Here is a 26,310-nt window from a genome sequence, read left to right as displayed (position 1 = left end):
GTGACTGTATGTATTCCTTCCATCTTCTTTTGATGCTTCCTGAGTCATTCAATATTTTGCCCATAGAAACCTTCAATATTGCAACTCAAGGCTAGAAAGCCAAAAGGGATGAGCATGCTCAGCATTTCTCAAGTTGAAAGAACTGAAGAAAAAATTCAAACCTTGAGTTTTCTCTTCATGTACATCTTACTAAATAATTCACAGTCTATCACCAAGTATCACTTAGATATCAACTTGAAATGCTGCCTTTGAAATTCTTACCTTCTTGTAATTCACTGCCATTTTCCAAAGGCTTTTCTAACTCTTTTTCCACTGTAGTAGCTACGCTCTTTGACGATGAAGTATCTGGAGGAATATGAAATCTGTAGTATTCACCTAATCTCCCCACAGGAAAAATAATGGTTAGTATATTTGTCACACCAAGTATTAGAAAACTCACAAATGTTTGATTTCTTACCAGATTTATAACACATCTCCTTTATTGCTCTTTTTTCTTCAATTTCTTCAGGTGTCTTTGTCCATAAACTAGAAGCATCTATAGGATATATTTGTTTTAAATTAAAGTGTCCTATAGCCAAATACTCTGAAAATTTATAAACCAGAAAGAAAAGTCCCAAAGAGTATTCTCATGGATGAATTACTGGTTATTCTGTTTTTAAAATCAAGAATTTTGCACATTGGTAAATATTTCTAAGTGCTACAGTGTAAGTTTTAGAAAGGCTCAGTTAAAAGAAATGAAATGACTACATGATACAATGTGATACATGATGTCTTTTGAAATGACAACTGAAGGTATATACTCCTATAAACACATGTTGAGATCTGTGTTTATCTGGATGAGGATGTAGGCATGGAAGATATGGAGATGCAGCACAAAAAGAGTAATAAACAGTTCTATGTATTCCTAAGCACAGAAACTATGGTGGCCTGTTGCCCACAGAAGGACACACTCCAGGGTAAAGACAGGGTGAGAGTTTGTTTCTGCATGTTTATCTTGTATGTTCACAATTACTGGCACCACTATGCTATGATGATGTAGAAGGGAAAGGATGGACTAGGATACAAAAGAGCTGGGTTCCAGCCCTGTTTATATTTTTATGAAGGTTACAAGGTACAGAAGACAGTGCTTTATAAACTGTACAGTAATCTGTAGTTGTTTATAACTTCAAGGATTAAATGTGAAAGAGATAGATGACAGATCAACAAATTGATAGACATATATATATATACATCTTAATGTGTTTTGGAAACAGTTAAATTAAATATAAATAAAAAAGGTTACTAGTATCCCTACAGGCACATGCACATATTTACCCCACAAGATAAATATCTCCTAGCCATCATATAACAAAAACCTTCCAATCCAGATGACCATAAGCATGCGTAGACATAGAATTAGAACATAATGAATAGACAAAAAAGTTACAGCTACTTTCTCACCCAAATCTGTTTTATATAGTACATTATAAACCTCTGATAAACAATTATTGTAGAAAGTATTGTGAAGTTTTTGAATGTGCATTGTATATCTGAGAAAAGATTTACTAACCATTTTGTTCATCTTCTTCATCCTCTTCTTCCTCAAAGTTAGTTTTTAAAACTAAAGGATGGTGAATGGGTCGTGATATACTTTCCTGAGGTTTCAGAGGTTCCTGGCTCTGGGTTGGGGGTGGAATTCCTTCTTGAGTTTCTTTCTGTAGTGTGATATCTACAGGAAAATTGCAATATTTCAGTCTTTTCATGATACATATCATGATGAGGATGCTCAAGGTCCAATCATTATCCTAATTAACTGCATTTTGTAAAAAGTCTCCTTTTATTATACCAACTTACAAAAAAACCCAAGATTTTGCCTGTAAGGCATGGAAAATATGCCAATTAATAGACTTTAGACAATTATTAGCATGAGTTGTATAGCACATTTTTGGTACAACTTACCAAAACAATAACAAGATTTTGCCTGTAAGGCATGGAAAATATGCTAATAGACTTTAGACAATAATTATTAGCATGACTTTGTATAGCACATTTTTGGTACAAACACAAAGTTATCACAAGCATTACTGTATTCTGAGAAGCAGTGCTGTATTCTGAGAGATAAGATTAACTTCACTAATCGCATTACAACAAACTAACAAAGACAACTGCAACTAGGCGTTGTTGTTGTGGGGTCAATTTTCAACTCAGTGTAGAACTGCCCTATAGGGTTTTCTAGGCTGTAATCTTTCAGGAAGCAGATCGCCAGGTCCTTCTCCCTCAGAGCTGCTCAGCGCTTAACCATTGTACCAACAGGGCTCCACTAACTGCTGGCTGATTGCTTACAACTAAAATCTCCATTGTTTCCCAGACTGCCCACAAGCTCAAACTTCTGTACACTCAGTTCCAAAAAAGGCCAGTTCCCTTGGGAAGAGTTTCAGAGCTGTCTGTTCTTATGGCCTGCCTCTCACCCTGGACAGAACCTCAGGGTCATTGCTCCATAACTGGGCGAAGGAGCAGTTGCTTACTTTTCTCAGAGTCACACCCCTGCTTTACAGGTAAAACAATGCGCAATGGTGGTATCCTCTGGTCTTTTTGGCATAGAACCTCCACTATATGCACAAGCTGGGGTAAGTGCAATCAGGGCCCCAGTATTCTCAGTCTGCCATACATGGCATAGAGCTCCTGCCTTTTGAGTGAAGCTGGGTGAAAAAAGAAAGCCCCAGACCGGTCAGCCACTCTTGCAACACAGAGTAAGGAAGGATGATAAATGCCGGCAGCCTGCTCCTCCCAAGGAGACACCATAAGCCTTCATTGAGATTTAGGGGAAGAAGGAGCCCGTGTTCTTGGCTGCATCTGCCCCAAGTGGAGCTTCTGTCATACTGAGTTGGTGGGGAGTGGGTTGTGGCTCAAATGTCACGGGCTTTTGTTATTCTTACAAAGATTTAGCAGATTGCTTGAATAAATGTTTCTGCGTTTGTTGTATGCCCTTAAGACAATTTCCAGAGACTTTAAATAGTTTTGTTTTTGTTTTTATAATTTTCACCACCGGTCTGTTAGCATGTCATACTGTGGTGGCTTGTGTGTTGCTGTGATGCTGGAAAAGAGCTGCCAAGGAAAATTGGAAATTGTCAAAAATGAAATGGAACGCTTAAAGATCAATATCCTGGGCATTAGTGACCTGAAATGAACTGGTATTGGTCATTCTGAATCGGACAATCATATGGTCTACTATGCCAGGAATGACAAATTGAAGAGGAATGGTGGTTTTTGACAACTTTCAATTTTCCTAGATTCATACCTTGTACATTCTACATTCTGATTACTAATGAATGTTTGCAGCTGTTAATTCTCATTTTGAGTCATGCCACATTAGCCAATGAAGGTCCAGAAAGCTTTACTCCAGCCACTCCATTAAGGTTGACTCTACTTTGAGGAAGTAGCTCTTCCCTAGTTGTATTTTGAGTGCCTTCCAACCTGAGGGGCTCATCTTCTGGCACAATATCAGACAATGTTCCACTGCTATCCATAAGTTTTTCACTGGCTGATTTTTTTCAGAAGTAGACTGTCAGGTCCTTCTTCCTAGTCAGCCTTAGTCTGGAAGCTCTGCTGAAACTTGTCCACCATGGATGACCCTGCTGATAATTGAAGTACCAGTGGCACAACTTCCAGTATCACAGCAACACGCAAGCCACCACAGTATGACAATTGACAGATGAGTGGTGGCAAATAATATCATGAATTCTAATCATAGCCAATTCTCCTAATGTTTAATATCCCCTAATTTTCTTAGCAAATATTAGAATATGCTAGTTCTAGACAGTAGTTTTTAGCAAATCTATACCTTTCTGTTTCATAAATGGATGAGAATAATTTTGATTATTACTCATCTCATTAAGATATACTTTCAAAATACAGTTCTACTTTAATGTGCAACAATTATCAAAGTTTGTAACACAATTATAGTTTTAATAAATGTTATGCCAATAATAATTGTAATAATAGCTGAAACCTAAAGAAATGTGTTAACATTTGGAGGCTTATGGTTATAGAAATAAAACAAAATTTAAATTTATATATACATCTTTTTATTATACTTAAGCTTGATAAGTGATCCTTAAAACTCTTTCAAGCATAAAAACATTATAATAAAATCTGCGAAGGAATTAAAATGAAAACAGGAGTTTAAAGAGAAGAAAAGATGATTTTTTAAATAGTAATGAAAAATTTGTTCAAGTATTCGTTAACTTTTTTAAATTGTGAAATATAACACATACACAGAATATTGCACAAAACATAAAATACATAATGAACATGACAATGCCAATAACCAGTTCAAGAAACAACAATCTCTCATACGTCCTCTCCAGATTATACCACTTTCCATTCCATACCCACAATAGCTATCCTCCATCCTGACTCTTATGGTAATCACGTCACGGTTTTTCTACTACGGATTAACCCCCAAAATATAAAGTTTGATTTTACTTATTGTTAAACATTTTATAAATGGAATCCAATAGTACTTATTATTTTGTGTCTTCTTTCTTTCAACATTATGTCTGTGAGATACATTTTTGCTTGCATGTTACTTATTCATTATTTTTCATAATTATACCCATTGAATGAATACACAGTTCTCCCTAAACTTGTCTTTAAACTCCCGTTTCTACTTTAATTCATACATGCCACATGTAATTTATACATGCCATTGTTGTTAAACACTTGGGATGTTTCTAGCCTTTGGCCATTACAAACAATGCAGCTATGAAAATGCTTGTACGTGAATCCAGTGCACAATGGAATGAATTTCTCTAGGATATATGCCTTAGGAGTGAAAATACTTGGTTATAAGGCCTGCATAGCTTCAACTTGACTAGATAATGCTAGACTGTTTTCCAAAATGGTTGTACCAAACTATATATTCACCTACTCAAAAAAAAAAAAAAAAACCAAATTCATTGCCATTGAGTCGATTCTGACTCATAGTGACCCTATACCTATAGTGCATAATAATTCCTAATGCTCCTCATATTCAACAATTGGTAGAATATTCAATTGTTGTTATGATAACGCATCACATTTGTATTTCCCTGATTACTAATAAGATTGATCATCTTTTCATTTTTTGGTGACATTTGGATTTCCTCTTTCCAAAATGCCTATTTATCCTTTCTGTCCATTTTTATATCACAGTACTTCTCTTCCAGGGTTAATTTTACCCCTTTCCCCCAAGGGACATTTGTCAATGCCTGGGTGTATTTTGGGTTGCCACAACTGGGGGAATGCTACTGGCATCTAGTGGGTAGAGGCCAAAGATACAGCTAAACATCCTACAATGCGTGAGAAACATCCAATTCAAAATGTCAATAGTGCTGAGGGAAGAAGCGTGTTCCATCAGGTTTATCTGTCTTTGCTTACTAATGTGTATTCAAATATTGAGTTTGAGTCCTTCGTTGGGGACATATAACTACGTGTGCTACAAATATCCTCTCCCATTCTGTAGCTTGCCTTTTCATCCTTTTTATGGTGCTTTTGATGAATACAAACACAAGTGATTATTCTTTGCCAGGTACTATTCTAAACCTTTAGGTGTTAATTCATTAAATTTCCAAAACAACCCAATACAGATCGCATGAAGTACTACAAACTGCATATATATATAGAAGAGGAAACTGGGCCATAAAAATATTCAATTGCTCAAAGCTACAGTGGCAAGTATGTGGTTAAGATGAAACTGAAACCCAGTCTGACCCACAGCCAGTGTTCTTGTTGTTAGTTGCCATGAAGTTGGCTCTGACTCATAGTGACCTTATGTATAACAGAAGGAAACATTACCCATTCCTGCACCATCCTTACCATCAGGGGAGGATTAACCAGTAAGCAAGGTACACAAGGGCTTACAGTAAACAAGGTATGATCAGGTTTAATTGTTTATTTACAACCATTGCCATCAAGTCATTTCCAACTCATAGACACTATAACCAGTACCTGATGCCGTTGAGTTGATTCTGACTCACAGCAACCCTATAGGACTGAGTAGAACTGTCCCATAGGGTTTCCAAGGTACGGCTGGTGGATTCTAACAGCCAGCCTTTCAGTTGGCAGCCAAGCTCTTAACCACTGTGCCGCCAGGGCTCCATAGTCAACTCAAAGTGCTCATAGGGAATATTTTTGTTGCATGGAGAAAAAAGAGGCAGTGCTAAAAATTTTTATCAGGGATTGATAAGACAGTTATCAGAACCATTATGCCACCAGGGCTCCTCCAGCCTGCATCTAGCTTTCTATTTTCCTCTCTGAACAGAAAGGTCACCCTGTGTGCATACAGATTAACTGCTAGAATAAACAGTATATACTTTCTTTCTGTTTCAATGATTTTTGACAATTGTCATAATTCAACATTTCCTGCTATAAATCCCTTCCAGAACTAGGACACAAATGCAAGTTCAAAAAGTGTTTTATAAGAATCTTTTGCATGAACGATTCAATTATTTATAACCAAATAGTTTTTATTTTTCAAACTCTCTGGGTGTCAAGCACTATCCTTCCCTTTGTGCTCAGAAGAGCAAAAAAGGTGTTAATTTTTGTAGAATCCACAGAGCAGAGGTTCTTCTGCACTTTTCATGAATTCATTAAAAATACCCATAAGGAATGCCTTGTTTGAAGCATTAGAAACACTTATGTAGCTTTTAAAGCATACTGATTAATCATCTTTGTAGTATTCTTGCCAAAAATGAATAATATAAATCTTTTTAGAAGGAAACAAGCAAACAAACCCATTTGAGGGATATTCTGCAAAGCAGCTTGCCTGAATTCTCTAAATATGCCAGTGACATAGAACGGAAAAAAAAAAAAAAAAAAAAAAAACTAGGAAATGTAGGTTAACGAAACATAACAACTAATTGCAACAGATGATGCTTGATTGGATCTTAGATTGAAAATGAAACCAAAAAAACTAATTATAAGGCCATACTATTCAACATGTGGTATCATCTGACAGCTTGTTAGAAATGAAGAACCTCAGATCCCAATGCAGACATACTGAATCAGACTCTGCAATGTAAGGAGATCTCCAGGTGATTCCTATGCATATTAGATTTAAGAAGCACTGCTATAATGACCATAATTGGACAATTAGGGAAATTTGAATATGGCTGCGATATTAGTATTGTTTCAATGTTAAATTTCCTGTACGTGATTATTGTTGTTATGTAGAAGAATGTACTTAAATTTAGAGATGATATATACTAAAGTATGCAAGGGTGAAGGGTCAGGATATTTGCAACTACCTTTTGAATGATTCAGAAAAGAAACAACGAAAAACAAACTAGGGTAAACATGCACATGTACATTATAAGCACATATGCCAGTTGTCCAAGGCATCATCAAGACTGTGAGAATAAATAAGAATTAAATTATTCCATTCAATTGTTCATTATAGACTAACATGGCAACTAGGAAGGAGATAAGCAATTGTTTTGATGTTTGAGCTACAATATTTTGAACAAATTTTCCCTTAGCAATATTTGAGAAGTTTCTTAAGAAAAGTATGTTTGTCTGAGTACACTAACCTCTAATATATATGTATACCATGAAAAGAGGATTAAGCACCTACCATGCTTGCAAAGAAAACACAAAATGTACCCTCAGAAATGCCTAGGGAATTTGTATAATTATAGTAAATATCAACCGAATTGTACTTTCTTGTTGTTGTTAGGTGCCATCAAGACCCTATAGGACAGAATAGAACTGCCCCATACGGTTTCCAAGGAGAGGCTGGTAGATTCAAACTACCAACCTTTTGGTTACCAGCCAAGCTCTTAACCACTATGCCACCAGGGCTCCATGTGCTTTCTTAGTACTCTCAACTGATTTATCAGCTATTTGCTTTTAAATTGGGAGATGAGAACCACAGGAATTAGGCCCTCTTTTTTAAATCTCTGGTTTGTTTAGCAATACTTAAATGAAGTTTCTTTCAAAAGAACTCAAAACCTTTTCTAACTCACTATCAGGTTCAAGTTTAAATTGCAAAAAGACTAACTGGTAGTTTCATACACTCAGACAAAAATTCAGGACTCCTGATAATTGCACTTAGTGCTTAAAGATAACATACAATGGCAAATCAACTAATGAAAAATTGTTTTAAGCAAGGGCCGCATACTGAAAGAGCACAGCTGGTGATTTAAATAGCATTGTTGTGGCTATACCTCACCTACTTAACATGGACCACGTGCTGGGTCTCAATTCATCAAGCAGCCAAATCAAAAAACCAAACCTATTGCCATGAAGTGGATTCTGACTCATATGAGCCATCAAGCAGAGGCCCTAGATATTGTATAATTGGCAACTAACTCTCAAATAGTTCCAAAAAAGGCTGCACATTTTAATATCTAAATTATATCTTATTCTAACTAAAGAGAGTTATACAGAAATTGCCCAATGCTATGTATGAAGTGATACTTAGCCAGTTATATTTTGCTACCAAGAAAAATTATAATAACCCCCACTCACTCTGAATTTGTCAATTTATCACATGTCTTTACTGAAACACAAAAGGGGTGAATTTTAATAAAGGCACACATTTATAATTTAATCTTTGTCTAAGGTGAGATGATTTATGGTACCAATTGTGATTAATATACCATAAACGTTGGTTGGATAAATGCTCCTGGAAATATTGTAGGAACCAGAAGGTCTATCAAGGATCAGATTATGACTTCTGTGGTATTGAAATATTTCCAAAATGAATAAGTGATGTGGTAATTCAGTGTATAGTGCAACAGAGTTTGTTAGTTTACCTATAGCCTGGAAATTTAATCCTCTTTCTCAGAGTACAGAAATGTGTCTGTGCAGAGGGAAAATAGTTACCTGCTTAACATGAATAAGTATTGTTCAGGACTTCCTGGGTAGAACTGGTTACCATGTGGAAGGCCCTATTATGTGTCTATATTCCATGCTTAAGGTGCTTGGGTGGTGTAAAAAGTTTGTACTCTACTACTAACCTAAAAGTGCCCTGGTGGTACAGTGGTTAAGAGCTCAGCTGCTGACCAAAATGTTGGCAGTTTGAATCTACCAGCTGCTGCTTGGAAACCCTATGGGGCAGTTCTACTCTGTCCTATAAGGTTGCTATGAGTCAAAATCAACTTGACAGCAATGCGTTTGGATTTTTGGTTACTAACCTAAAGGGAGCCCTGGTGGCACAGTGGTTTAATTGCTCAGCTGCAAACTGAAAGGTCGGCAGTTCGAAACTACCAGCCACTCAGTGGGAGAAAGATGTGGCAATCTGCTTCTGTAAATGTTACAGCCTTGAAAACCCTATGGGGCAGTTCTACTCTGTCCTATAGGGTTGCTATGAGTCAGAATCAACTTGACAGCAATGGGACTAACCCGAGGGTTAGCAGTTTGAAACCACCCAGTGGCTCCACAAAAGAAAGGTTTGGAAATCTCCTTTCATAAAGATTACAGCCAAGAACACCCTAAGGAATAGTTCTACTCTGTAACACATCGGGCTACCATGAGCCGGAGTTGACTCAATGGCAATGTTTTTTGTTTTTTAATATTAGGTGTTTGGGATTTATCAATGTACAAAATAAAGATTCCTGCTCTTACAGAGCTTTCATTCTATAAGGAAGAGTCAGACAACAAACAACAGACATAGTAAGTAAGTAATTTATATTGTATCTTAGACGACAAGGGCTGTGGAAGAAAGAAAGTAGAGCGAGGCAAGGAAGATTGGGAATGGGTAGGGAAAAGGTGGCTGTTGTTATTTGCTGTCAAGTCGATTCCAACTCATGAAAACCTCATGTCTGCAGAGTAGAACTGCACTACATAGAGTTTCAAGGCTGTGACCTTTCGGAAGCAGATTGTGAGGCCTTACTTCTGAGGTACCTCTGGGTGGTTTGAACCAAGACCTTTTGGTTAGTAGTCCAACACTTAACCATCTGTACTACTCAGGAACTCCTAGGGAGGAGGAGGGGAGACTAACTACCTTTCAAATGTATTCAGGATAGACCTCATTGAAAGGTGATATTTGAACAAGATCTTGAAGACGTAAAAATACGGGGAAGAGCATTTCATGCAAAGTCCCTAAGGCAGGAACATACTGGTGTGTTCTAGGAAAAGCAAGGAAACTAGTGTGGTTAGAAAAGAGTGAACAAGGAGGAGAATTGTGGGAGATAAATTCAGAGAGGTAACAGGCAGCCAAACCAAGTAGAGTCATGCAAGCTATTGTTAGGACTCTGACTTTACTCTGAATGAAATGAAAAGACATTAGAGGGTTTGAGTGGAGGGGTGACATGATCTGATTTACCTATAAGAGTATCACTCTAGCTGCTGTGCTTTGAACAGACATAGAGTTGAAGCTGGAAAACCAGTTAGGAGGCTATTACAGTAATCCAGGCAGGAGATGGTGACTTAGTTCAGGATGGGAGTAGTAGAGATGATGAAAAATGTCAGAGTCTGGATATATTAGAAAGGTTGGGCTAACAGAATTTCCATATGGATTGGATGTGGGATGTGACAGAAACAGAATTTGAGGATGATTCAGATGACTTGAGCAACCAGAAGGATGGAGTTGCCATCAAAGTGAGATAGGAAGAGCAAGTGGTTGTAGCAGGTTTGGGAGTATGGTGGTAAAATTATGATTTAATGTTTTTGCACATGTTAAGAGTGAAATGTCCTTAAATTATCTGAGTTAAGAGTTCAAGTAGACAGTTTAATATAGGGATCTGAAGTTTAGGAGAGAGATATGAAATGGATTTATTAATTTGGGAGTCATTGGTATTTGGATAGTACTCAAAACCATGACACTAGTATTACCAAGGGAGTAGAGAGAGAAGACGACCAAGGACTAAGTCTTAGAACACTCCAAATTTAAGAGGTTGGGGATAAGGGAAGAAATATTCAAGGGAGAGGGACAACAGGGAACTAGGCATGTGGGAGGAAAAGAAAAAGGGTATAGTGTCCTGGGAACTAAGTAAGGAAATTATATCAAGGAGAAAGGGGTGATCAGATGTGTCTAATACTGTTAATGGTTCAAGAGAGAATTGACTACAGGATTTAAAATATGTGTATCACTGGTGATAGGGTCTAAAAAGCCTGATTAACATGAAATTAAGAGAGAATGGAGGATCTGGTGACAGCAATAATAGATAACTTTGAGAACTACTGCAAAGAGAAAAAATGGGTTGTTCACTTGGGAGAAAATGGATCAAGAGAAGAAAGAATGAATTTTAAAAATAATTACAGAAATAAATGCATTGAATGCTGCTAAAAGCATCCAGTAAGAGTGGAAAAAATGATTATGTAGAAGAGAGAGGAAGAATTGCTGAATCAGTACCCTTGAGTAGACAAGAGGGCTAAAATCTAGTTAACACATGGAAACATAGGTTTTAGATAGGAATATGGTAAGAGTGGGGAAGAAGCAGGAGGTACAGATGCTAGTAGATGAGTAGAAGTAGTGATGGAAATCTGTGGAACTTCTCATTGCCTAAGTTTCTTAGTCCAGTAAGACACACTAAGTCCAGTAAAATCATCATCTGAGAGTGAGAAGGAGGAGGAGGTGTTGGAAGTTTAAGCAGAGGAATGAAGTAGTAAAATAATGGTCTAGGAGAGTAGGAATGAACTGAGGGTGTACCATGTAGTATGACTGCTGGTCAGCATTAAAGGCTCACTTGAGGTTCATGGTCATGGATTTAACCCATCAACATGGTCGTGTATTTTTCTCCAGCCATATTCAGCTGCAATGGATGCAGGTACTGAGTATGTGAAGAGTGTGCTTAACCAGTATTATGGTTGCCAGGTGAGTACAGTGAAGTGAGAGAGTGGCAAGAGAGTGGAAGGTGTATGTAAGAAACGGATTATCAGTTTGAGATGAAAGAAGATTACTGAGGGGTTGAGAGATAGTGAAAAAAATACTGGAATCAGTGTACTGGAAGTTCCAGTTGTTTTTATAGCATTATTTAAGTCAGGCTTCTAATAAAATAGAAAAATAGGCCAGAGAGTGAGATGCAGGACATTGAGATGATGGGTTGAAGGGTAGTAGTGTTTAGAGTATGACGTAAGAGTGAGTTACTGAGAAGGGGGTAGGATAGTATCAGTGGAGAAGAGGGGTTCAAGGAACTGAGAAGCCAGGGTGATGGATAGATCATATATTTATATATTGAAATTGCCAAGAATTGACACAGGAGTACTGATAAAGTGACAATTTGTTAAAGTGACATTTTCAAATTGTTAAAAAACGAGAAGGAATGACTTGGTTGTAGACAAACGCAAATAACAGCAACATTGCGGGATATAGTAGGTAATATAATCTGAAGACTCATGCTCGATGGTTTTAGTGTGGATTGACAGAGAACAGTATGAAACTGGCAACGATGCACAAGGCAACTCCCATCTCACCTTCGGGTCCAGTGGCACTTGAGAATTGGGAGAATAAACAGCCACCACATGACAGTACCACAGAAGAAGCAGGAGCCTGGGGGCAAATCACTTTTACATTAGAGTGTAAAGATGAAGGGAAGAAGTTGAGAAATGATTTTGTGGATAATGGAATGTTGGGAAGGGGTGGGAAAAAGGGACAGAATAGGTAAGTACAGGAATAAGTCATTTGAGAGATGGGGCTTCTTGTGTTGGCAGACATAAACAGTAACAAAGGGCAGAATAGATTCAGAACAGGTAAGTGGGCATGATGAGGGTATGTTTGGAGGTTGAGGTAGGGGTTTGGGGCTCTCCCTTGTTCCCTGCACATACAGGCAAGGAGGGTATTAATTTCAGCCTATGAATCCCATTAATCTCCTCATACAATGGAGGTAGAATGCCTGAGAAAGAAAATGATGTGGTCCAAATGCAAGGATCCAGTTTTGACCCCTACTGGGAGAGAGAAAAGCTCATTTCAAGCATCAGGCCTCAGCCTTAACACCTGTTGAAGGAGCTGAGACTTCGAGGAAAGCCAGAAGTTATTTATTTTCAACTCATACTCTATGCCTAATAAATGAGAATAATAAAATTTATCTCTACATCACTTATGCCAAGGCATATCTTATAATGGGGAGCACAGTAATTGTAAGCTACATAGGCACTGCATCCTTCTTTTACCCAGAGATGCAGTTTTTGTTCTTCCTCTAATCCTGAAACTGTTAGTTGAAAACACAGTAATTTTTACCCACACACCACTAGAGAGCAAACTACTGACTTGATATAAAGAATTTAGTACAATGTCTCTCACGAGAAAAAGTCACACCATATATAAACCAGGAGCCCTGGTGCTGCAGTGGTTAAGAGCTCAGACTGCTAATCAAAAGGCTGGCAGTTCGAATCCACCAGCTGCTCCTTGGAAACCCTATGGGAGCAGTTTTACTCTGTCCTATATGAGGCCGAGTTAATCACTTAAGTAGGCACAGTAACTTCAATCCCAGCAGGTTACCTTTCAGTAGTCATCTATCCATCCTCTATCCATATATCCAATTTTACTGAGCATTTGTGTTTCAGACACTGCAAAACAGTGGTAAGGAACTAATTATGATCCCCATCCTTGTGATGTTTACAGTCTAGTGAGTAAGAGGACATTTATCCAGGTTTTATGCGTATGATGAATAACATGAGGTAGAGCGTACTCCAGAAGACTACAGCAAGGAGACCTAATTTTAGCTATCCATTTGCTGAGAACTATCTGAAGCCAATTTTTAAAATCCTGAAGTACAGATATATTTTAGTTCATTTCTAGAACCATGACATTAAGAGAAATATGGTGGCCATAGAAGGAGAATGGAGTAGCTACAGCATCATGGAAACCTGACACCTATAACCTCTTGAGTAAGGTTCTTGCCATTCACTCCTTTAGGGTATGATGTCTTATGCATCCCCTTCCCAGAAACTAGCTTAAGGTTTACCACATCATAGAGTCTCAGTATCACTTCCAATTCATTGTCATCCGGTTGATTCCAACTCATAGCAACCCTATAGGACAGAGTAGAACTGTCCCACTGGGTTTCTAAGGCTGTAAACCTTTACAGAAGCAGACTGACACGTCTTTCTCCCATGAAGTGGCTGGTGGGTTTGAACTACTGACCTTTCAGTTAGTTAGCAGCTGAGCACTTAACCACTGCACCACCAGGGCTTCCAGTACCATTCAATTGAGTTGAATTGTGTCATGGACACTTAACTGCACTGTTATAGAGGTAAATGCTCTAAGGCAATGTTATTTTAGCTTTTGCAGCAATGAAATTTTATCTTTTCTACAATTGAATTCTTAGGAAGAAGCAAAATATATAGCTGTTCTGCCAGAAGCAGAAGTGTGTCATACAGAGCACACCTTTGCTCTCCCCACCTACCACATAGGTTTCTGCACATTTACAGGAGCATCAGTGAGGCCCTAACCTCTAAGCTTGGCTCCAGTTGCATGGTGCTTTGATGGGACACAGTCTCCTTTTATCTGGTGAAACCAGTAGCTTTTGCACTTTTCAAATCAGACGTACAAAATCAGAGAAAATTTAACGTCTTCTTTGTTCACTTCAACATCTTGTTAGCTCCTTAATGATTCATTCTAAGCGTCATCTCATGGTTCTTCATAGAATCATCCCAAATAATCATTTGGCTATAAAACTGCATTACTTACCTTGTCATATTTTATTTAATGTCATTCTCTGCTGCTATTCCAAAACCAGATTTTAATATGCTATGTCCATGTTATTCAAAAAATATACTCACTGCTACTTGGTGGCAAAAATAGTCCATTAATATTTCGAGGTTTGCTGTGATAAAAGATACAACTGATCTTCACACAACCAAGAGGCTGAGTTTCCCAGAAGCAGGAAATGCTGCAGTTTTGCTAGACAGATGGGGTGGGGGAAATGTAATAGTCAGATGCCATATTCATAATAAATGCAGTCTGCTATAACATACAGTTTTAATTATAGATTTAAGATAATGTGTGTTTCCCAGTTTTCAGTGTTTCTTAGCTGTGCCCTTTCTTTAAAAGATGCAATGGATGTTCCTAAAACATGTTCCTCCATTCTTTTAAGAATTTAAGTTTAGCAAAATGCTAAATGCCAGAGATTAAATATTTGCCATTGGTAATGGAGAAATCATTTCCTTATTGCGTTGTAAAAATAAAGTTCAATATTACTGAAAGGTGACACGTTTAACAAAAATGATGATGCTGAGTAATTCTACCTGCATTTCCATGTGTCTAAATCTGCAAAGCGGATCTAAACATTTTCCCTCTCTCCATAATGAGCACACAGTGTCACTGCCAAGGGCCTCTTCAGAGTGTCGGAACCGGCACTGGGAACCCTAAAAGAAAACAAGTAATCAGTGAAGAAAACTCAAAATGTATTAATGCTAGAGTTGCTAATTAATTGAAAATACAGAATATCAAATTAGAGTCAGAAAAATATATACTACAAATGTACCAGTAAACCCCCGCTTCAAAAAAAAAAAAAAAAAAAACCATTTAGTCAATGTGCCGATCCAGACTCCTATACTGGAGAATCCGATTTCCAAAAAAAAAAAAAAAAAAAGCCACTGCTGTTGAGTCAATTCCAACTCATACCAACCCATAGGGTTTCCAAGGCTGCTGTAAATCTCTATGGAAGCTGACTGCCACATCTTTCCCCGCCGAGCTGCTGGTGGTTTCAAACCACTGACCTTTCAGTTAGCAGTTAAGCACTTTAACAACTGCGTTCACCAGGGCTCCTTATAAAATGTAAGAGTATAAGTCTAAATTTTAGCAAATTAATCCAATTTTAGTGAGATACTGATAAGATAATCTAATGATTACATGGTACAACATGCCAAAAGTTACTGATACAATACTACTTTTATAACCCCACATGGCTCACTAAGGATAGAGCCATGAGGCTAGTGACACACAGAGATCCACAGTTGGAAAAACTGCAGGTCACTGTCTCTTAGGAAAAGAGGTGGGTGACATATGATAAAAATATTCCATTAAATTCTTCTGTCTTTCGACACATGCTCCATTATTTTTCCTTCTCTTTTACCCCCCTTTCAAGCCCGTCTTCACTTCCTCCTCCTTTTAAGTATACCTGTGAATCTCAAAGAACAGGGTTGTGGGCAGGGGATTTGAAGCCAGAAAAACCAGTATTCAAAATCTCAGGCTCCACTACTTGCCCATAGTTATAAAGTTAATACATTACTCAACCTCTCTGTGCCTCAGTTCCCTCATCGGTAAAGAAGGAATAAAATACCCTCCTTACAGGATTGTTGTATGAATTATGAGAGATAAGATATTGTGATTTCTATTATTATTCTATATTCATTCACTCAATTATTTATTAAGATTCTACTACCCATATTAGTCACTGTGCTAGGTACTTGGGGATATCAAAAAAAAGAAAACAAAAATAAGAACAAACCCATTGTCGTCGAGTCGATTACGACTCACAGTGACCGTATATAACAGAGTAGAACTGCCCCATACGGTTTCCAAGGAACAGCTAGTAGATTCGAACTGCTGACCTTTTGGTTAGCAGCCATAGCTCTTAACCACTGTGCCAGTGTGAAACAGACTAAACTCTCTGGCCAAGTAGAACATAACTTCCATTATTATTTATCATATCAGGGTATAGTCTTAAAATAACAGGTAATAGAAGTGAATCTAATTTGTATCTTCAAAGAGGTTGACTTTATTCAGGTTGCCTAGCAAAGATGAAACACTTTAAACCAGACACATGGGTTCATTCTACCATAAGCAGGAAGCTCCGATCATAGAGTTTCTATATTTACTTGGTTTTGTTAATCCTAATCCCTTGGATTACTTTTACATTTTTTTTCCTATTTAACTTTATGAGCTTTATTTAATGTTTATAAATTGACCAATGTGTTTATACTACTTCTTTTCCTTCTTTCCATGATATTTAAATATTTGGTGTTTCTTAGACTTTTAACAGGGAAAAATTCAGCAATTAGGTTAATGAATTTCAAACAGGGAATCAATTAGATTTATTAAACTAAGCTTGATAGTGACCTGAATTCAACAATATGAATTTATATGGTTGCAACCACATTAACCAAAAAAGTAGGATGTATATCAACATGTTTCAATATCAGGGATTTTATGTCTCAAAGAGCCATAATTAGACAAAAGTACCACATGTCAATTAAAAAGCCATAGACATCTAACTGGCGTAGATAAGGGGAGTTTCAAACAAATCACAAGTTTATATTATCCCAGATTTCCTTAGAGAAATTCAGTATATCGAAAATACATGACAAGCTTTTACTTTAAAGTACACAAAATATTTTGTGGGAAATTAGTTCATTTTGATTCAACAGTGCAAATTACTGATATTCTCCATTCTACTAAAAAGCTTAAGCATGTGAAGTACTGTAAATTGTACAATATTTACCTTTATGCATGTGGAATTAAAAAAGAAATAGCAGTCATTCCCAACTTCTGCCATTTTCAACTCTCTTGTTGCTAATCCAATGTTTATATATATAGATATATACAAGAATTGCAGGAATGCAAATACAAGAACTATCAGTGTGTAAGGGGGGGGAAAAGTTTCTTTTCCACAGTCTTTCAGGTTATCAGTAATAATCCTTTAAAACTGACCTCCTGTTGACAGTATATTACACATTAGATCTTTCTTAAAGAAATTTAAATTAGAAGATACCTTCTCTAGCTTTGCAGAAATGTTGAAAGTGGTTGCTAGTCAGCATACAAACTCAAACTTCCAGAATTTTCCTCATTGTTACCTAAGCCATTGTTTGCTCATCATAAATGACCTCACATGTAACTGTAGGCTAGTTTTAGCTTAGTGTACAGTATTTCTCTTACTTTCAATTTTAGTATATTAACCAAAAAAAGCTCATGAAAATAAACTGGATATTTTGTCTGCCAATCTTCTGATTGAAAATGGAACATAAAGCAGTTCATACTTAAATAATTAAAAAGTAATAAATATTTCACTAGTAAATCGCTATTTTCTAAACTCTTATTTCTATATATAGTTTGGGAACAAAACTAAAATATTAAATATAAGTAATAGGGAAATGTGTTATCCATATTTCAAGATAATAAATTATTAAAATATGTACTTGCTGCTATCCACTGATTTGGGTGAAAATTCAAATTCAGATTGCCCTATATTAATAGACACCTGAAAATAAATTGGACTACTTATATATCTTGTAGCCACATCCCATTCATTTTTCATTCATCAGAAAAAGAGGAAAGCTTCTTTCTATAGCATAAAGTTTCCAGGGTGCTTGTAAATTCTGAAACTTTGTTGAAAACAAAGTGAAGTACTGATTCCAAGAATGAGAGATTTCAATCAGCAGTTATTGAGGTCTTCATCTTAGTATCTTTATTAAAAGAATTAGAACCTAGCAGAGATTAATAAAAATATTCAGAGAAGCTGTCTTAAAAGATGCCATAGAAATGACAGATAATACTAGATCAAAATGTATTTTTAAGTTGGGATGTGTTTTTAACTGGAAGTTTAAAAAGACCAAGTTAAATAAGGATTCCTACATTGGTTAAATAAGACAAAGTTGGATGAACTTCTGGAATACAATGTTTTATCAAAGATAAAAATCTAGAAACAAACTACATTCTAGAGAAGAGTTGGTCTATAATTGTAATATGAAAAAATAAAAAAGAACTTGGCAGTATTGGAAGTAAATAAAGAATGGAAAATGAAGATCTGGCTAAATCCTTGAGAATATTAGAAAAGCTATGTAGAAAAGTATAATATCATGACTTTTTGTTTTGCCCTATATTCTAACTCTACAACAACAAAGTACCTATCTTAAGCACGTAGACTACTAGGAAAAACACCCCTAAGGAATAGTTTCAAATGGTCTTTGACTTAAAATAAATTCCCCGTCCACCTATGAACTTGTAGCTGCATTGGACTGTTTTAAAATACTGCTATCAAACACCATTACTGTATGATTACATGTAACATCATGATTAAAGCCATTGTGAGAATCTATGGTATATATACGGGAAAGGCTGAAAAAATGCTTTTACCTCATGTAGTTAGGTGTGAAAAGCTATATTCCATTAGAAACAGTAAAAACTCACCAAACCTAAGTGGGGAACTAGTTCTGTCACTGCAGAGAAGCGTAAATACATCTGTATACTCTGGTAGTCCTTGGAATACCTGGAACCCTAATTTCTTCTTTTTTTCCTCGTTTATTTTGTGTTTCCTTCCTTCCTTCCCTTTTTCTTTTTTTTCCTTTTCCTTATCTTTTCTCTTCTTTCATGTTGTGAAATTCAATCTAGTCTTTCAGGGAAAGCTACAACCCTGACCAGGAGAATTTTTACTTCCTAAAATGAAGAGTAATGGCAAATATGCCTCCACAGCTGGAGTAGGTCTGCAAATTTTCTAAGTACGTTGTGTTGGCTAAAGTAGACTCTTGAGTGTCTTTCATCTTTGGTGCATGCCAGAACGTTGATACATCAGTCAGAGAAGAAAGTCTTTCTTCCAGTTTGTAATCCTACAATGCCACTGTACATACCAAGAGCTGGTAGCACCTCCTTGTTGGCTCCTCAGGTTTAAGAAACTCAGGCAATATGTAGAAGTCCAGTTGACAGGTGTGAATTGGTTCTATTGCTCTCCCCTTCCTTGGGCTCCTGTTTCTGTCAGAGGCCTTGCTCCAGGCACTGATGAAATTTACTCTGGAGAGATTGTCGCCTTGCTGCTACTATTGAAAGAGCAAATGGAATGTTTTGGAAGATGATCCTTTCTCAGAAATGACAGAATGTTGAACCTAGAAGATTCTGTGGCAGTTTGGGAAAAAATAGTTGATAGTTGTAGGAGTTAATTGTTGGCTCCTTGAAACCCATGAATCAAGCTACTTTTCAGGATTTCCCTCAAAGAACAATAAAGTCACTGGTGGTTGACTATAAAATGGTTAAAAGTTTCTGGTCCAGTATCTCACAGCCAGCATCAGGAAGGGTTTTTTTTTTTTTTTAACTTTTATTATTTTGTCTTTTTTGGTTTGTTTTGTTTTCCTATGGGAAAATTAAAGATATTAGAAGAGAAAGTAAATACTTTGAAATGACAAATCTCTTCCTCCCTCTCTCCTCACTGAATACAGTAAAGAACAGTAAACTTTTTTCAGAGTTATTTTATTCTTTGGAAACTCTCTTATTATTTAGCTACCTCCAGGTAAGATGCAGTGGTTGAATTTTTGCAAGGGCTAATTCAGTAAAATGCTAGACGGTTGGATGCTTGGGTCTTTGTCCAAGCATATTAAAACACGGCAATAAAATCAAATCTCCCTTACAACTTTAGGCTGAGGACTAAAAGCTGCAATAAGATAGAAAAGCTACTTTTATTAAACATTCAATATTTATTTTATTCCGTCATTTTATCACTTATCCTTCAACATTCTTTTGAATGATAAAGCCAAATAAAGCCGTTGTTTAACACTGTAGCTATTGACTACAACAACTCCTGCCGTTTGAACCGTGTTGGAGCTCACATTTAAAATAAACAGGATTCTTATAAAAAGTTTGGGGTTGAAATTTGGTAAATAGTTTTCACGTGGCTTTGGATTAGTCTAAGGCTACACTCCGCGCTCACTCCGGAAAGATCAGAACAGATCTTCATCATATTATGCTGCGCAATGAAGCAAATGGTAACTTTTTAAAAATATTTTTGGTAACATGTGTTTTAGACGTAGAGTTTTCTAACATTCTCCCAGGGGAATTAGTTTTCTTTCTGCTGAGGATATTTGTAACTTCTACAGAGCTTCCCCGGGAATTTACTGAAGAGAACAGAAAAGTAGGTTTCCTCAGAATGGTGTTAAATTGCCATCTGAAATAATTCAACACTTACAACTTGACATTATTTAATTTTCAAAAATATCGTCGTTTACTGAGTGTGGCTAAGTACACACACGCCTGAAACGGATCTTTGTTTTTCCATGGTTTTCAGAACCGAGAGACGCTCGCCGGTTTTCACCCGGTTGCGCCTCGACGCCGCGGCACTTCAATTCCCAGAAGGCGGCGCGGCTGAGCGGCAGCTTCCGGGTATGCACCCCTGCCTCTTGGTTCTGGTTGGGCGAGGCGGAGAGCTGACACTGTCCTGGGCGTGGAACGTTAGTGTCCGGGGCGTCGCGGCGGACTGCTGGGGACTTTCTCCAGGCTGGGAAGCATACTGTGTAGCCGCAGTGCCTCTTGGACCCACCATGAGGCGCCTCGGCTCAGTGCAGCGGAAAATGCCGTGTGTGTTTGTGACGGAGGTGAAAGAGGAGCCCTCCGCGAAAAGGGAGTATCAGGTAACGGGGAGCGCTGGGCCGGGCGGCGCGGCCGCGCCAGAGCTCCTCCCCGCGGCGCTGGCTCCGTTTGAACCCAGCGAGGACGCTTGCGGGGCGCGTTGGAGCCGCCTTCCAGGCCGGGGGCATTTCGCAGGGGAGATCTGGAATGGGGTCCCGCGGGCTCTGCGCTTAGTTCTACCTGTTTATTTATAAGGGAGGGGAGCTGCGAAAGAATGTTTCTGATCAGGCGATTCAAACTTGACTTCGCATGGAAGTTAAAAACTCACATACTAAATAGTGTTCCTTTCGTGGCTCTTTTCAGGTTAGCATCTTTTGAGGAGACCCCGTTTAAGAATTTAGATAATAACCGCAGTTCGAGCTTTACTGCTTTCCAAGAGGGTGGTCACAAACTGGAGACGTTAGAAGATTTGCTTTACCTGTTGTAACCGGGACTCGATGGCCTAATTAGAGTGCCATTAAAGATTAGACCCCGTGTATTGTTAACAGTTATTACTGACTTGATTCCGGTTTTGGTGGTCCAATCTCAAGGTTTTCGACTCTTTATCACCATGTTTTACACATAGTAGGCCCTCAGTATATGCGAGCTAATGCACAGTAGCCTGAATCAGGATAATTCTTTAATATGTAGCAAAGCCCTTGATCAGCAGAATCCCCAGTTATCAACTGGATACTTCCAACTGATTATACAAAATGAGCATGTCCATTTGACATCGTCCGCATTCCCACTACATCAGTGGCACTGGCCTTCCCTATGTCTTCTTGACTAAAAGAACTTTAAGGCAGAGACCGTCCTGGTGTTTCTGTATTCCCAGCTTCTAGGACCTGTCACAGGGTAAGCACTGTTGAATTAAAGAGTGAACTTCGTAGTCAGTTCATGCTTGTTTTTAATTCCTCGAGTTAATAAGTTTTATTTTGTAACATCTGCCTTTTTCATCCTCTTTACTGTCATCACTGTTGTTACCTAACTAGTCTTACTTGCCACCGAGAATGATCATCCCCCATTCTTCCCTAGTCAGAAACTCACAATTACTCCTCATTGTCTGTAACATTTTTTTTTTAAAGCCCTAACAAACCTAATCCATGTGACACAATCTCATCTAATAATAGTGGTTCACTCTAGCTGTGATTCTCAACTTCAGCTGATTCTCAACTTTGTATATTGGCGGGGAGGGGTATAATTTGTAAAGTACTCTCTACCAGGAAAAATTAGCCCTTCTGTTATCGCTCCCTAGCTAAGAATAGCTTATAGTATAGTTTATAGTGTAGCATCCATATTCTTAACTGTGATTCAAGGCCTACCATTAATCAGGCCCAGTCAGCTTTCTCACTTAAAGTGAAATCTTTGTGCTAGCAAAGTCTGTTGCATCCTGTGAACATACCAGGCACAGTCCTGTCTCTATATTTTTGCTCAGGCTAGTCACTCTGTCTGGATTATGTGTAGAGTATTTTTAATTTTTCCAGTCATACCTTCTCCACGCAATCTTTGATCAACTCAGCCATCTCGGTGATTTCTCTTGCCCAGAAATTAGAGAGGACCACCCAGCTGATACTCACTACATATTTTTATACACACATACCTTGTATTCCAGTTACAGTCTAAAGTCCTTGATGACAAGTAGAGAACCCTGTGTGCCCCTCAGTGTCTTATTGTGTGTGCCCTTTGGACATGTCAGTAGCAAAGAGTTGTAGATAATTGATTCTTAGAGAAAGAGTATTTGTGCTATTAAGAGCTCCATGTGCAGAGTAATCTTTTGCCTAGGATGTTTGATAAAACATACATTTGGCATCTGGCCCAGTCACCAAAGGATAATTGATGTCCACTGATACCAGGGTCATAAATTAGTGATAAATCCTTAATGAATGAATCAGTACCAGAGTGGGGCTAATTTCTTAAGTTTACCCCTACTCTGAAACATCAGGCAACCTCCTGACTTGGGGCCTTTTTTGTTCAGATATTTACATGGCTCATTCTGTCACTTCAAATCTGCTCAAATGTTGCCTCCTCAGAAAGGGCATCCCTGTCCCTCCTATCTAAAACATACCCTAACCTTCTCTTTCTCTCCCCCATTTTTCTTTCTTAGCACTCATACGTAACATCATATTCTGCCCTTTGTTGTTATCCCTCTCACTAAAATGCAGGTTCCACCTAAGCAGGTACTTTCTCATTCACCTCTATATTCCCAGTGCCAAGAATGATACTTTACCCATAGCAGACATTTGGTAGATAATTGTCAAGCAAATGGTTCAGCATACTGAATACTTGCTGAATGCCTTGGTCTGTGCTAGAGATGCAGAGCTGCACAGGCCAGGATCCCTGGTGTCAAGCTAATTCTGTAGTAGTCTTGTAGTCTTAACATTACAAACATGTAAATAATTGCAAAGCTGTGTGGAAAAACAAGTTTTGCTAGAATAGCATAGAAGGGAGAGGTGATTTAGGAACACTTCACAGAAGCGAGTTTTTAAATTGTCCTTAAAGATGAATAGGTATCTCTTGGAACTAATAAAATTACAAAGATTCCAGGTGAAAGTGTGTGTAAAGGCAAAGAAGCTGTCTATCTTAAACCAGTTTTCTCTTTCTCTTTTAAGCCATTTAAAGTTTTGGCAACTGAAACTATAAATCGCAAGGCATTAGATGCGGATATATACAGTGCAATTCCAACAGAAAAAGTGGATGGAACATGTTGTTATGTTACTACCTATAAAGGTAAAATAAAACTATAATGTTGTACTATAAGTATTACTTTTTTTAAAAATCACTTTACAGACCACGTAAGTCTGAGATGGGGTATTTGTTCTTCATAAACCCTTGGATAAAACCTAAGTATAATAGTAAAATAATAAAGTCAAAATTGTTATATTTATTTTTTATATCATTGTATCTTTTCTTTTGGGGAGGAAGGGAAGGCAACATTTGTTTGATGCTCATTAAAGGCCATGCAGTATGATAAATGCTTTATACATGTTATCTCTAATTCTCACAGTAAGCTTCTTCATTTCAGAGATGAGGAAATCAAGGCTCAGAGAACTTAAAGAATTTGTACAAGACCATATTAATAAATGGTTGAACTGGTCATGGAACCTAGGTTTGTCCAGCTCTAAAGCTTCTCCCCTTTCCACTGAGCCTAGTGTAGTACCAGTCCCACTGGCAATGTCTCTGACTTCATTTTAATGTATTTTAAGAGAGATGGAAACTTAAAAAATTGATGTCAATTAAGTTAAGGGAAAAAAAATTCAAAAGAAAAATGGTCTTTGTGATTACTTATGGCTGGTGAGGTAACTTGTCGATTTCAGCCAAGGAAATAGAATAGTTAAATGGGAATCCAGTGCCTGATGAAAATGGACACATTCTTGGTATCAGGAAATCTCTTCTGAAATGCATGTTTTTTTTTTAATGTTTACTTGTATAAAGAACAAAGATTAATTCAACCAGAAATGACAGAATCTGTTTTTAATCTGGTTCTTCATATTATTTATCTGAGTAGTTAATAGGTAAATATAGAATGTCGTAGCTAAAGTATAATAATTTTTTAATAAACTTCTGATTTAGATAATTGAGGGAGCAATAAAAGATTTTTGAGGCTTTTATATTAAGATGCTTCAGTTGCATCATTTTATGTGAGTATGCATACTAGTGGCAATAAACAGGGTTGGATTGCTAAAGAAGTCTCACAAAATCCAAAATGACAGTGTTAACAAATCTATAGTTTATTAAGAAAAAAGATACAAAATATAGTAAGGGCCTTAAAAGTAAGGATGCATATCTCACAGCAGGGGGTCTGGAGAGGCCAGGTGCAAGCTCCTTTCGTCCTCCCTCTGTAAGGCCCTGGCAGACACAGTCTCATATGATGAAGCACTGATGTGTGCAGGGACCAAGAAGTCCAAAGTGGGGACTTAACTGAGGATTTTTATATTTTACTGGTCACATAGGCATGTTCCTTGCTAAGTCACCAGCCTCAACAGCAGAGACTTCCTGCGATCTCACTGAGGTGTAAATCATCAGTCTTGACTATTATCACTGAAGAATACTGACATACTGCTGTGAAACACCTTGGACCCAGGATTACAAAGCAACACTATTAGTATGTTTCAGTGCCATGCAAAAAAGTTCAGGCTAATTGCAGGCCTGCTGGAGTTAACCATCACAACACAGAGAAGGTGTTAATAGAATTATCTGGTAATATTTCCAGTTAGCAAAAAGGTAGCCTTGGTTTCTCACAATTGCCAAGTTACTAAAATGTGGCTGTGGAATGCTCTTATGAAAGGACCAACCATTTACTTTTTACCTCATCCCTGTTACGCTTTAACCAAAGAAGTCAGCCTTTTAATAACATCAGGCACCACTAGGTTGTATATGTCATTAGACTGTACTTCTCTTAAAGAAGATGATACTATTATTTATTTATAGAAAAATTCTGAAACATCTTTCAACATGATTTTTATTGTTTGCCTCTTATCCTTTCTTTTCCTTTTATTTTTGTTTTAGGTCAGCCATACCTTTGGGCTCGGCTAGATAGAAAGCCCAACAAACAAGCTGAGAAAAGATTTAAAAAATTTCTATATTCAAAAGAAAATTCAAAAGGTTGGTAGACCTTTTTATTTTTCCTTTTCATGATTTAAAGAGCTGAAATATATAGTTTATATGGTATTTCTATATATTCTGTATAATTTAAACACTTTGGAGAAAAAAATTGTAATTGAAAATTTTTATATATGAAAGAATATTCTTCAAACATATTTTTAAATGTTTTCCTAATATTTCTGTGATTCTTCATTACAGTATGGGTCATTTTTAAAATTAAAATAGAGAAATCGCTATATATTATAATGATGTCACATTTTGATTTTCAGTCTGCACAAAAGAGACAAATATGTAATTTTATAACTGGGCACAAATCTCAAAAGAAAACTAGTATTTTAAATTACTACATTACTATATCTACATTCTTTCAAGTAAACCTACATGCATTCATGTATATAATTTATGTATGTTTTTGCATTCATAGTGCATAAAAATTAAATTCATCTTACATATACATATATTGGAATATTGACTACTTTAGAAGAAAATATACTAGA

The 26,310-nt window shown here is 37.2% G+C and overlaps 2 protein-coding genes across 2 annotated transcripts in view; one reads left to right on the top strand and one right to left on the bottom strand.

Moving 5' to 3' along the window:
- The window catches only part of CUNH12orf50 (chromosome unknown C12orf50 homolog), a 44,600-nt gene extending 26,931 nt beyond the window's left edge, over positions 1-17,669 (bottom strand). Inside the window, exons 1-6 of the mRNA XM_023725800.1 lie at positions 17,616-17,669; positions 15,148-15,267; positions 14,683-14,803; positions 1,550-1,708; positions 458-535; positions 262-375 (exon numbers count right to left, since the gene is read on the bottom strand). Coding sequence (XP_023581568.1) covers positions 262-375; positions 458-535; positions 1,550-1,708; positions 14,683-14,803; positions 15,148-15,159 — 484 coding nt within the window. The 5' untranslated portion in view covers positions 15,160-15,267; positions 17,616-17,669. The remainder of the gene's footprint in view (positions 1-261; positions 376-457; positions 536-1,549; positions 1,709-14,682; positions 14,804-15,147; positions 15,268-17,615) is intronic.
- A 3,382-nt stretch (positions 17,670-21,051) lies between these two features.
- The window catches only part of LOC101347065 (uncharacterized protein C12orf29 homolog), a 10,125-nt gene continuing 4,866 nt past the window's right edge, over positions 21,052-26,310 (top strand). The window contains exons 1-3 of the mRNA XM_023725802.1: positions 21,052-21,234; positions 23,821-23,938; positions 25,718-25,813. Coding sequence (XP_023581570.1) covers positions 21,145-21,234; positions 23,821-23,938; positions 25,718-25,813 — 304 coding nt within the window. The 5' untranslated portion in view covers positions 21,052-21,144. The remainder of the gene's footprint in view (positions 21,235-23,820; positions 23,939-25,717; positions 25,814-26,310) is intronic.

The sequence above is a fragment of the Trichechus manatus genome, unplaced genomic scaffold, assembly GCF_000243295.1.
Source record: "Trichechus manatus latirostris isolate Lorelei unplaced genomic scaffold, TriManLat1.0 scaffold00412, whole genome shotgun sequence".
NCBI lineage: Eukaryota > Metazoa > Chordata > Mammalia > Sirenia > Trichechidae > Trichechus > Trichechus manatus.
The sequence above is the reverse complement of the archived record's forward strand: the minus strand, read 5'-3'. Positions and strand labels throughout refer to the sequence as shown.